Source organism: Megalobrama amblycephala, linkage group LG6, assembly GCF_018812025.1.
Source record: "Megalobrama amblycephala isolate DHTTF-2021 linkage group LG6, ASM1881202v1, whole genome shotgun sequence".
NCBI lineage: Eukaryota > Metazoa > Chordata > Actinopteri > Cypriniformes > Xenocyprididae > Megalobrama > Megalobrama amblycephala.
In genome coordinates, this window is record NC_063049.1 from 45,079,361 (window position 1) to 45,093,177 (window position 13,817).

General features: G+C 39.0%; 1 protein-coding gene across 1 annotated transcript in view; it reads right to left on the reverse strand.

Moving 5' to 3' along the window:
- Positions 1-3,342: 3,342 nt before the first annotated feature.
- Positions 3,343-13,817, reverse strand: part of LOC125270848 (anosmin-1) — a 75,743-nt gene continuing 65,268 nt past the window's right edge. Inside the window, exons 11-14 of the mRNA XM_048194836.1 lie at positions 11,349-11,520; positions 9,923-10,137; positions 7,484-7,622; positions 3,343-4,201 (exon numbers count right to left, since the gene is read on the reverse strand). Coding sequence (XP_048050793.1) covers positions 4,149-4,201; positions 7,484-7,622; positions 9,923-10,137; positions 11,349-11,520 — 579 coding nt within the window. The 3' untranslated portion in view covers positions 3,343-4,148. The remainder of the gene's footprint in view (positions 4,202-7,483; positions 7,623-9,922; positions 10,138-11,348; positions 11,521-13,817) is intronic.

The following is a 13,817-nucleotide window of genomic DNA, read 5'->3' on the forward strand; positions in this document are numbered from 1 at the left end:
TATACAAATAACGTAAAATAAAAGGTATAACAGCTTCTCTTGCCTTATGCGCCGTTTTTCCTCCTCCTCGATAAAAATGATTGTAAATGAGCATAAGCCTCGTACAGTCCGCCATGCTGGTTTGTTTACATCTAGCTACCACAATTCCTTGCGCTCTGGCAGTTTGGCGCGACTTGCCTGGAACGCTACAAAGTCGGGAGTCGTGGTTTGAAGTCGTGACTTACGGGCTCAAAAACATGCCTGGAACGCAGCATTTGTAGATTAAAGGGGTACTTCACCCCTGGAAAGATGAATGTGTATTTAAAATTGGTCATTTATGTAGTAGAAATGTGAAATTATTTTTGAATTTGGAGCTTTCTAGACTGAGAAAAGGCAGAAAATGTATTTTTGACTAATGTGGATGAAAGACAACAACTCCCAGAATGCACTTGTTTTGCTGCCCTGCGAGGCCACGCCCAAACCACGCCTATCGGTTACAGGCGGAATTACCAGGAAAATTCAAACAACTAGGCTTGCTTTGTTACATATTAATTCTATAAATCGTGAGTTAGTTCATACATTTACAGCGAAATGGTGCTAAATTGCTTTGTACCTGGATGTACACCCAAAACCAGGAAAGGACAAGTAAGTTTCCATCATTTTCCGATCAAGTTAAAGATTTGGAGCGATGTAAACAGTGGCCGTGGGCCATCAAACACCCGAAGTTTGGAGATGACACCGTTATAGAAAACCTAAAAAACCGCAGAATATGTAGTCTCCATTTCAAGCACAAGGACTACGAACCAAATATCCTTGCAATGAAGAGAACCATTCTGAAGGACACCGCGATCGATATTCACTTTCCCAGAGGACGAACAGCCTGGGCATCTGGTACTAAGCGTATTCGCCCAGAGGTAAGACTCGCTGATACTAGACTGATAACACAGTAGCCTATATGTAGTGTTGTAGGTAGCAGTAAAACTGCAAACTTAGCAAAGTAACGTTAGATAGACAATTACATATAAGTTGCATATAAGTTGACTGTTATCAAAGTAAAGCCACTGTTCTGTAAAACTGAGTTAGTCTATTTATCTATTTATGCTAACGTTACCACAAAAGCCTGTTGCTGTATTGGTTGAGATGACTGCAGAGACCGATAAGTTTGCGAGATGAACCACTGATGTAGTGCAGACTATAACAAAATATGTTAAGCTTAAAAATATAATTGACACCCACTTTTGATAAAATCTTTGATCTATGTCTGTGAGTAGCCTCAAAAGCGCATATGTATGGGCGTGGTGAAAAAATGCGGAACTACCTGCTATTACTGGCTGTAGTTTTATGCCTCTGGCCAAAAAAGCCTCAGATGACGCAAAATGACGATTTTTGCGTCATCGGAGGCTTTTTTACAGAATAAAAATGCATAAATCTCTCATCTCGGGCTGATATGAAGGGGGAAAGCACAGTAATTCGAAAATACTAGTGGTATTCTACTAATACAAAGCTTAATGCTAAATCCTGAAGTAACCCTTTAACGTTGATGGAGTTGAACTTGAAAAATTTTGTGTACTGACATCTTCCGCGGTTGAAACAACATACCTTCTGATGTTCATGATCGGTTCACGAGTCACTTGAACTGAGGCACTACAGCGATGTGTCACGACACATTAAAGAGCCACAAATCGGTATTTAATGTTTAGATTTATTTAAAAAATTACAAAATTTGAGACTTTGTTTCATATCAAAAGTAACCTGCACTGTCTTGTCTGTCGACGCGTTGTCAGCTCTTTGCTCCACGATGCATTTTTGACTGTGAAAACATGTGTGGCCGTTATGGCGTGAGAGCAACAGACATAGCAACAGTAACTAAAGCAGGTGGGTCTTTGCGAACGGTTAATTGCTTCTCTCTTTTATTCCACGTTTAGATGTTAAAGGTAGGGTGGGCAATTTCCGACAGGCTAATAATAGAAAGGTAGCTTTGAAAGCATTAAGCATGGCTTATACTTGTCGCGTCCGCACAAGTGCAATGGTGGCAAGGGTGGTTGTGCGCATTGACTGCGCAAGACCCCATTTTGTGTGGCGATGTGCAAGGTATTTTTTTGTAACTTTGTAACTTGTAACATAGGACCAGCATAAACCAGCTCAAACCAGCATACCAGCTTCAAAACCTACCTTACCAGCATTTGCTGGTTTTTTCAGCAGGCTTCCAAAGATGCATGACGATTCTGGTCGAGCAGGTACGTCTGTTACATGCACCCAGTTTTCTTGTCCAATGAGATAATTAAGTTATGATTGAGCATTAGTGATGAACACCTGCTGTTAACAAGCAGAATCACTGAAGAGAAACACAAGAACTACAAAGGACTTCCAGCCACAGCCTTAGATGAAATCAACTGAAGATAAAAGACATTAAATCTCTCAAGATCTGATTAAACAACTCCACAAACAGCATATTATCTCATTAACTTTAACTCTGCTTCAGTGTTATTTTAACTCTATGTAGAGAGGGATCTTATGTTCTCTGAGCAGAGATGATTTAACTCTGGGGATTTTGCTGTGTACGTTTACAAAATGAGCCTACAATTGTAGAAATAAGACTTTTTAAATCAAAATAAAGGTCAATGTTTAATAAAAATGTTAATTAAATTAGAAAAATATTTAAGAGATTGTTGTTTAATTTAGTTTTATATGCATGTTCTCATATCCATTTTGTTCTAATGTCACAAGTAATAATCTCAAGATTTATGGGTTTTACCTGATTTTTTGGTTCTTTTGTAGCATGGGTTTGGTGAAGTGTAATAAAACAAACTTACTTCTCACCACTTGCTCAACAAATACTCTGAGTCGCCCAGTCTTTTCAAAGAATAGTACAACTGCGAGCGCCTCAAGTATAGCAGAGGCTCGTGGTGCGGAGCCAGTTGAAAGTATAAACAAGGCTTTAGATCCCACAGTCCCTTCAGAGCATCCCCAAAGCCACACCTCCTCCGAAACACATGAACGCACACAGCCAGAGCAGATTCTGCAAAGCTTCATGAGGGACGGCATTAAACTACCTCATGTCTCAAAGCACACAACATTATAATAAAAATTAATGTAAACAACTTACAGAGCTCTTACTTGTACCACCTGACTGCTGAAGATTAATTTCGGCATTGATAGTGTTGCCAGGGAAACGCATAAATCCAAGTCTGAGGACGTAATTATGGTTATGACACGGCGTGAACGCAGCATAAGCTCGTTGTTTTGGTTCAGGAGGAACTGTAAAAGACGGCTGCTGTTTGTTAGTGGTGCTCAGTGACTGACGTCTGTCTAACGCTGCATAGTCACTGACAGCGAGTGTTTCACACAGGACTACAGATGAGCTGAAGGAGTAGAAGGACTATTTTATTTACTTAAAAGTATGTACAGGTTCTGTGCATGGAAATAACGGAACATATGACTATATGTACAATTCACTTTTTTACATTGTGTCTTTACAAGAAGTTGTATTTTATAAAACACTGACTTGCTAATACATGGAAAAAAACACACACACATACTCACATACAAATGAAGCATTGCAATAACACACATAAATAAATATCAACAACATTCACTGACTGCCACAACGAATATCTCTACAGCCGAGAACATATATAGTTTACATCATTTCATCAAAAAACACGCTTAAGTAATCATTTCATTAATAAACAAAACACTCTCTGTTAATCTGTAATGGAAAATTGCTAACATAATAATAAAAGGCTTCAAAGATGGATTTCATACCTAATCAAAGGAACAGTTCATCCCAAAATACAAATCCAGTCATTATTTAATCACACAAACCTGTCTGCGGTTATGAGCTAGACGGCGTCTCCCAAAAGCATCATCGAAACCACCAGCACCAACGATCTACTATGAACTGGTGTTGAATGGAAAAGAGCTGAATAAAGATACGAGTTTGGGAAACAGTGACATGCATCGTCGATCTTAACTTGCTGAAATGGTTTCTGAGTGTGAATTCACACGTGAAACGGTGCTGCAGCACAAGAGTTTGGAGTGATTTCTCAATCAGTGTTTGTGCGATGAAAACTGTAGATCTTGAGGTGAGGCGTTTAGAGCGGACGCTGAATATCCACGTCTGATGAAAGCCGGATTAGCTGCACGTTGTGTCGCGTTTTCTGACCATTTCAGTGTTTCTCCACTGAAGACTTCTGATGGTGCTGCTGATGAAGTCGAGCTTCTGTGAGGAACAAAAACACATCTTCATTACACATGAAAACATCACTGCATCCTAACTGTCATGAATATAACTGTGCACTCACTTAAAGTGCCCCATTTATGCTATTTTAATCATTTTTACTGAACAAACCTAACTTAGACATCTGTCACATTATCAGACACGCTTCTCATGTAAGTCTATAGGAATCCTATGTGTTTTTATAGAAGATAATACAGTATAATATATATATTGTAGGTGTGACGAGATCTCGCGAGATTAAAATGTGACGAGATTTCTTGTCAAGGTGAAAAGCTGTCTCGTGATAATGCCATGATGAAGTGTGAGGGTGAAATTAGGATAGGATATGCTACCTAAACGTTTACATACGTCGTTTTGCTTTTCATAGAAATAAAAACCAATTAATTCAGTTGGATAACGGTCGCTTCAATCCCATCTAGCTCATCCAACACGAACTGCAGAGTCGTATGGGAATCGCCCATTCCGAGGCAATGGGAATCAAGAGACGATTCCAAAAAGAATCGATTCCTCGGTTTCGAGGCGATGGGAATCAAGAGTCGATTCCAAAAAGAATCGATTCCGAGGCGATGGGAATCAAGAGTCGATTCCAAAAAGAATCAATTCTGAGGCGATAGGAATCAAGAGACGATTCCAAAAAGAATCGATTCCTCAATTCCGAGGCGATGGGAATCAAGAGTCGATTCCAAAAAGAATCAATTCTGAGGCGATAGGAATCAAGAGACGATTCCAAAAAGAATCGATTCCTCAATTCCGAGGCGATGGGAATCAAGAGTCGATTCCAAAAAGAATCGATTCCGAGGCAATGGGAATCAAGAGTCGATTCCAAAAAGAATCGATTCCAAGGCATGGGAATCAAGAGACGATTCCAAAAAGAATCGATTCCGAGGCGATGGGAATCAAGAGTCGATTCCAAAAAGAATCGATTCCTCGATTCCGAGGCGATGGGAATCAAGAGTCGATTCCAAAAAGAATCAATTCTGAGGCGATAGGAATCAAGAGACGATTCCAAAAAGAATCGATTCCTCAATTCCGAGGCGATGGGAATCAAGAGTCGATTCCAAAAAGAATCGATTCCGAGGCAATGGGAATCAAGAGTCGATTCCAAAAAGAATCGATTCCAAGGCATGGGAATCAAGAGACGATTCCAAAAAGAATTGATTTCTCGATTCCGAGGCAATGGGAATCAAGAGTCGATTCCAAAAAGAATCGATTCCGAGGCAATGGGAATCAAGAGTCGATTCCAAAAAGAATCGATTCCAAGGCATGGGAATCAAGAGTCGATTCCAAAAAGAAATGATTCCTTGATTCCGAGGCGATGGGAATGAAGAGACGATTCCAAAAAGAACTGATTCCTCGATTCCGAGGTGATGGGAATCAAGTGTCGATTCCAAAAAGAATTGATTCCTCGATTCCGAGGCGATGGGAATCAAGAGTCGATTCCAAAAAGAATTGATTCCGAGGCATGTGAATCAAGAGTCGATTCCAAAAAGAAATGATTCCTCGATTCCGAGGTGATGGGAATCAAGAGTCGATTCCAAAAAGAATCAATTCTGAGGCGATAGGAATCAAGAATCGATTCCAAAAAGAATTGATTCCTCAAATTCCAAGGCAATAGGAATCAAGAGACGATTCCAAAAAGAATTGACTTCTCGATTCCGAGGCAATGGGAATCAAAAGTTGATTCCAAAAAGAATCGATTCCGAGGCAATGGGAATCAAGAGTCAATTCCAAAAAGAATAAATTCTGAGGCGATAAGAATCAAGAGACGATTCCAAAAAGAATCGATTCTGAGGCATGAGAATCAAGAGTCGATTCCAAAAATAATCGATTCCAAGGCATGGGAATCAAGAGACGATTCCAAAAAGAATTGATTCCTTGATTCCGAGGCGATGGGAATCGAAAGTCAATTCCAAAAAGAATCGATTCCGAGGCCTGGGAATCAAGAGTCGATTCCAAAATAATCGATTCCGAGGCATGTGAATCAAGAGTCGATTCCAAAATAATCGATTCCGAGGCGATGGGAATCAAGAGTCGATTCCAAAATGAATCGATTTCGAGGAATGGGAATCAAGAGTCGATTCCAAAAAGAATCGATTCCGAGGCATGGGAATCAAGAGTCGATTCCAAAATGAATCGATTTCGAGGAATGGGAATCAAGAGTCGATTCCAAAAAGAATCGATTCTGAGGAATGGGAATCAAGAGTCGATTCCAAAAAGAATCGATTCCGAGGCATGGGAATCAAGAGTCGATTCCAAAAAGAATCGATTCCGAGGCATTGGAATCAAGAGTCGATTCCAAAAAGAATCGATTCCGAGGCATGTGAATCAAGAGTCGATTCCAAAATAATCGATTCCGAGGCATGGGAATCAAGAGTCGATTCCAAAAAGAATCGATTCCGAGGCCTGGGAATCAAGAGTCGATTCCAAAATAATCGATTCCGAGGCATGGGAATCAAGAGTCGATTCCAAAATAATCGATTCCGAGGCATGGGAATCAAGAGTCGATTCCAAAATAATCGATTCCGAGGCATGGGAATCAAGAGTCGATTCCAAAATAATCAATTCCGAGGCATGTGAATCAAGAGTCGATTCCAAAATAATCGATTCCGAGGCATGGGAATCAAGAGTCGATTCCAAAATAATCAATTCCGAGGCATGTGAATCAAGAGTCGATTCCAAAATAATCGATTCCGAGGCATGGGAATCAAGAGTCGATTCCAAAATAATCAATTCCGAGGCATGTGAATCAAGAGTCGATTCCAAAAAGAATCGATTCCGAGGCATGGGAATCAAGAGTCGATTGCAAAAGTTGGAATCGATTCCGTCCAGGGGAATCGACTTCAGTTCAACAACGCTACTCATTAATTCACCTCTCGCTTGCTAATAATAATTGGAAGTCCAATTAATTTCTGTGAACAGGTTCTTTTGGACAGTTCGTTTCAATGAACCAGTTAAAAAAAAAATGATTAAGTTGAAGATTCGAAGTTGAAGATTCATTCTCTCTAAACCTCTAAACCCTGTGAATGGTCTACTCTGCTCTGATTGGTCAGATGGCCCAGTGTGTTGTGATTGGTCAAGCGTGTTTGGGAAATGTCCCGCCCCTTACCATAGCTGCCAGTTTCAACACACTACTAACTAACTCAACTAGGCCCCGCCCCTTTATTCTGCATATGAGTTATTTAAATGAGGAATATTGTGAAGAAAACTCAAGATGGAGTTCAGAAACACTGATCTAGAGAAGAACTCTAAAGTGTGTTTTCTCACTTTGCTGAAGTGGTGGCCGGCTGGGCGTCTGGAAGATCTTCTTTGTCGCAGGTCCTTCTCCTGCCGTGGTGATCACCTGCACCTCTAACCTGTAAAACGTGGCCGGTCGGAGGTTGGACACGACCAGGAGGTTATGATTCTGAAAAACATCACAAAACACAGCAGCGTTCGCAGTCAGCACTGAAACAGATGCTTCTTTTATATCACAATACAGTCGTTTTCTCTTTTAAGATTATTCTGATCAGATGGAACGATGAGATCTACTGCACATGAAAGAAGCTCGTGTAGATTTTCTCCAACACGAGGCGTCGTCCAGGGTCTTCATGTCGGGTTTGTTATGAGCTCATGGGAAGCTCTTCAGATTTACTTGTTGAGAAGAATAAACATCACAGAATCCACATCATTCATACATGAATCCAATCTGATAATGACGACGTGCCTCAACCTTCTGTCAGAAAACATCTGAGGAATCATGCGGATGAAAACCGGAGTCGATTGGATGCATTTCATTCCGATTGAGTCGATTAAAGCTTCAGCAGAAGGACATGAATATGAAAGGTAATGTGAGCGTGTTGTTGTTCATGTGCGTGAGGACTGTTTGTTCCTGAAGGAAAGCAGCCAGTGTTAGTGATGGAGAAGATCTGGAGGATGTTTGACAGCACTGATGATGTCAGAGCTCAAAACGACACTCCATCCATGAGAACATACTAATATACTAATACTTACCATATGAGCTCTAATAACACTCCTAATAACACTAATAAATCTCCATGAATTACTTCAAGATAAACTTTCCCATTAGGGTGATGTAGCTGAAAATGATATCAATGATATCCAAATATAGATACTTTTCAGCTTTTTATTTCATATTCAAAGCTTACGAAATTAAATTGTGTGTGTGTGTGTGTGTGTAGTATATCAAATTTAATAAGTTATATTAATAATAAATATTAACATTTAATATTCAAATTATTTTAATTTAAATGTACATTTTTAGCTTTTTAAAATTAAATATTAATAATAAATAACATTTAATATATTAAAAAAATATTTTAATATAAAACACACACACACAAATTTTTTCAAAAATATTATTTTATACAATAAATACAATTATTAAATATATTAAGTTGTATTAATATCAACATTTAATATATTAAAATTATATGTTTTTCAGCTTTTTAAAAATATTAAATTTACATATTAAATATAATTATTAAATTATATTAACATTAAATCATATTAACTTTTAATATTCAAATTATATATAATTATATTTTCAAGTTTAAATATTAAATACAATTATTCAATTATATTAATTAGTTATATTATATTATGTTATGTTAATACTGTATAATATAACTGAATATATATGCAACAACATCTGCAAAGTTACGACGCTCAAAGTTCAATGCAAAGAGAGATATTTTCTTTTACAGAAATCACTACAACAAACGAGCTTCTTCCTGGGTTAGTGACATCACAAACCCTAAAATTTGCATAAACCCCACCCCCGAGAACACACAACAAAGGGGGCGGGGCCATGTTGGGCTGCTTTAGAGAAGAGGAAGAGTTGTTGTAGTAGAGTGTTGTTGACACGCCGTCATTTTACGCCGGACTGCTTCACAAACGAGGGTCAATTCAACACAAAAGATGAACATGACGGCACATGCTAGTGGATGAGTTGAATCAACTCCACAGCAACTACATCAATTTATCCACTAACCATTCAGAAACGTCTAAAAGTTGTAACGTCTTCCTGAGTCTCTCCATCAGTGTCGACTCCGGTTTGAACAATGTAAGGCTGAACACTTTCGTCATTTTGGCTGCGTGAGATTCTCCAGCTTTGTTGTTGTTGAGCTGTTAAAGCTCCGCCCTCTTCTGGAAAGGGGGCGGGAGCAGCAGCTCATTTGCATTTAAAGGGACACACACAAAAACGGCGTGTTTTTGCTCACACCCAAATAGAGGCAAATTTGACAAGCTATAATAAATGATCTGTGGGGGATTTTGAGCTGAAACTTCACACACACATTCACTTATATAGTCCCCTTTAACATTTAATATTAAAGTTAGTTTTACATTGCCAACAAAATTATAACAAACATACTGTGAACATTCAGTATATTACTCAAGCTTACTCCACATCTCAAACATCCTGATATGAGGTCTGGTTAGTAAGAGGTGGTTAAACGAACAGCCTCTGTTCCTCATGCAGCGCTCGATTTATCAGCAGGATCCTGTGGGCCGATGCCAGCAGTGCCGTTATCCACGGAAGATGATTGTGTATCATATTTTACACTCTTGGACTTTAATATGTAACCAATTTTCCATGAGAAACGCTCTTGTTAGAAAGCATCGGCCAAGAACACGTAATGCAAGTGTAATTTATGTGCGGCCGTGAGCTTTCATGGGAGAACTGTGTGTTTTGAGACGACTTACAGGTGGCAGGATCTGAGACTGGGAAATGATGCTGTTGGGAAGGCTGTTCTGACGGCTCTCCGTGGAAACTTCCGCCCATGTGACCTGGAAACCTGTGATTGGCTGATGCGGCTGGGGACGGGAGACCCTCCAGAGGAAGTTAGCCGTCACGTTGCCGTCGTGGAAGGTGAAGGCCGCTGTCAGGTTTTCGGGCTTGGCCAAAACTTTTGACGGCGCTGGAGGGTTCAAGAAAAATATCAAATATATCATGATGACAGCGGAAGGTTCAGAGTTACTCAAAACACACACAAAACAGCAAGCTCTGTCAGGATGCAGAAATACTTCAGGTTACAAAATTATGAATAAAGGAAGAACTAATCACTGAATCAAAGTTATTGAGAGTTTTGTTTTAGGAACTTGTGCCAGGGTTATTATAGTTCACTAAAACCATAAAAAAGTAAACTATTTCATGTATTTGCCAAGGCAACATTTCTCATTTTTGTTCATTTTTGTCATTAATAACAATGACAAAACACAACAAAATTTATTAAACGTTCACTAAAATGAAAATGAAAAACAAATATAAAAAACAATACAAAAATAAAAAATAAAAAAAACTCACATTTTTATTTTCAATACTCTAAAATATTAATAAAAAAATTTAATAGTATATTAATGATAAAATAAAAAACAAAATAAATATATAAAAAAAATGTAAAATGAAATAAATATAAAAAGTTACAAAAATTACTAAAAAATAATAACCTTTAACTAAAATAAAAACAGAAAATATAAAAAAAAAAATTTAATTTCAAAACTCAGAAATTCAAAATATTAATTAAACCTATAATTGTATATCAATGATAAGATAAAAAAAAGAATCAAAATAAATATTAAATAAAATAAAATATTTAAAAAGTTACTATTTTTTTTACCTAAAATTACTAAATGAATACAAAAACAGAAAATCTCAAAATGTCCATTTCAAAACTCAAAAATTAAAAATATTTAAAAACTATAATAGTATATCAATGATAAAATAAAATAAATGTTAAATTAAATAAAATAAAAATATTTTTAAAAGTTACTAAAATAAAATATTTTTAAAAGTTACTAATTTTTTTTAACTAAAATTACTAAAAAAATAAACTTTAACTGAAATGAAAATGAAAACGAAAAATTTAAAAAAAAAAAACATTCAAAATATTAATAAAAACTTAAACAGTATCAGTGATCCTAAAATTTCAGTAAATAAGTAAATTAGATATGCACCAGAAAAACTGCATAATACTGTTGCTGCCAAATAAACCTGAACTTTTATCCCACTGTAATCACTCAATGTCATATTTCAAGCTGAATGTATGAACCATATGATGGTCCATCCTGAAAACAAACACTTCCAAATTAGAGATCCAAAACCTCATGAAATCCCAGCGGTCCTGCTCACCTGCGTCCCCGGGACAGGCGATGGGCTTGACGCTCTTGCTCCTGAGAGTCGCGCAGGACGGCGTCAGGAAGCTGGTGCTCTCGTCTTTAGAGTGTCTTTTGGAGTTGAGGGTGTGAACAGTGACCCTGTACTTACAGGAGAAGAGCAGGCTGGGAAGATTGATGTAGTTCTCCTGCAAAAGAGAAGCACATTTATCAGTGACAATCCTCCACCGGTCAGGTGACTTGAGTATTTTATGAAGAAAACTGCTGTTTGTCCATGCAAAAGTCTCTGTAACTGGATGCTTTTGACTTGGGCAGTTAGTAACCACCCTAAAAACAGGTCATACCAATGCCTAAAAAATAAATACATTACATTCATGCATTTGGTAGACGCTTTTATCCGAAGTGATACATTACATTGCCTTCAAGATATATTTGCATTCCCTCCCTGGGAATCGAACCCATGACCCATTGCTAATGCCATGCTCTGTTTGAGCTACAAAACACCCTAGTAACGCCCTAAAAACCATTTAGAACACCCTAGCAACCACACAGAAACAACCACTTGGAACATTCTAGCAACTAGATAGCAATGCCTGCATAGTAACGCCCTGGCAACCACCCAGAACACCTTAGAAATTAAATAGCAACACACTAGCAACAACCTAGAACACTACAGCAACCCCATAGCAACGTCCTGGCAATCAGCTAGAACACCTTAGAAACTGCATAGCAACACTCTAGCAACCACCTAGAACACCTTTGCAACCTCACAGGATTGTCATGACAATCACCCAGAATACCATAGAGATTGTATTGCAACACCGTAATGTCCAGACAAGCACTCAGAACACATTACAAACGGCATAGCAACACCCTAGCAACTTAGAACACCTTAGAACCTAACTGCATAGGAACACCTTAGCGACCACCTAGAGCACCTTAGTAATCACACAACAATGTCATGACAACCACCCAGAACACTTTAGAAACTGCAAAGCAACACCCTAGCAACTCAGCAACCCCATAGGACAGCCCTGGCGACCACCTAGAACACCTTAGAACCTAACTGCATAGCAACCACCTTGAACTCTATAGCAATCCCATAGCAATGTCCATGAAATCACCAAGAACATCTTCGCAGCCAGCTACAACACCTTAGCAACCCCAGATCAATGTCTTGGAAACCACCCAGAATACCTTAGAAACTTCATAGCAACACCCTAGCAACCACCTAGAACTTCGCAGCAACCCCAGAGCAATGTCATGACAACCACCTAGAACCACCTACTACAGAAATGGCATAGCAACACCTTAATGTCCTGGCAACCGCCTAGAACAAATTAGAAACTGTATAGCAACACCTTAGCAACCACCCAGAACACCTTAGAAACTGCACAGCAACACCCTAGCAACCACCTAATACACTGCAGCAACCCCATAGGACAGTCCTGGTGACTATCTAGAACACCTTAGAACCCATCTGCACAGGAACACTGTGGCAACCACCTAGAACACCTTAGCAACCCCACAGCAATATCATGACAACCACCCAGAACACATTAGAAACTGTATAGCAACACCATAGCAACCAACCAGAACATCTTAGGAACTGCATAGCAACACCCTAGCAACCAACTAGAACACCTCAGCAACCCCATAAGACAGTCCTACATAGCAACACCTTAGCAACCACCTAGAACTCCTTAGCAACCCCAGAGCAATGTCATGACAACCACCTACTACAGAAACGACATAGTAACACCTTAATGTCCTGGCAACCACCAAGAACAAATTAGAAACTGTATAGCAACACCTTAGAAACAACACCCTAGCAATCAACTAGAACACCTCAGCAATCCCATAGGACAGTCCTGGTGGCCACCCAATAGACCTTAGAACCTAACTGCATAGCAACACCTTAGCGACCTTAGTAACCTCATAGCAACATCCTTGGCAACTACCCAGAAAGCTCTTGCTTTGTAGTGACACATTTTCACCTAGCAAGCACAACACTCTAGCAACATCTGCACAAACAAACAACAATCACATTTTCTTTTCAAAATGCATAAATGTAGTTTAGTTTCACAAAGCGGCGTGACGCTTTTAAACTGCCTGATTCCAGGCCATCTATTGAAGCGAGAGTACATTTCCTAGCAAAGCAGCGAGACGCAGTCAAGAATGCAGCGATCTGTCGGAGTCGAGCTGAAACAGGCCTCGGGCCGCAGGTTAAGGCTCCGGTGGGGCCGGAGGGGGGTTTGATGGATTCAATCCTACTTCCTGGAAATGTCATTTTAATACATGTGTTTTATTAGGCACTGGACCACATTTTGACCACATCATCTGAAACAACACTCGCTAATTTGCTTCCAATAATGAAGAGAAATGAGTCTCTGGTCCCGTAAGAGGCTGCGTTTATGGAGAGCAGGAGGCTTGTTCAGAAACTCTTGGCTGATGCTGTTGTGGATCATAAACACACATGAACACA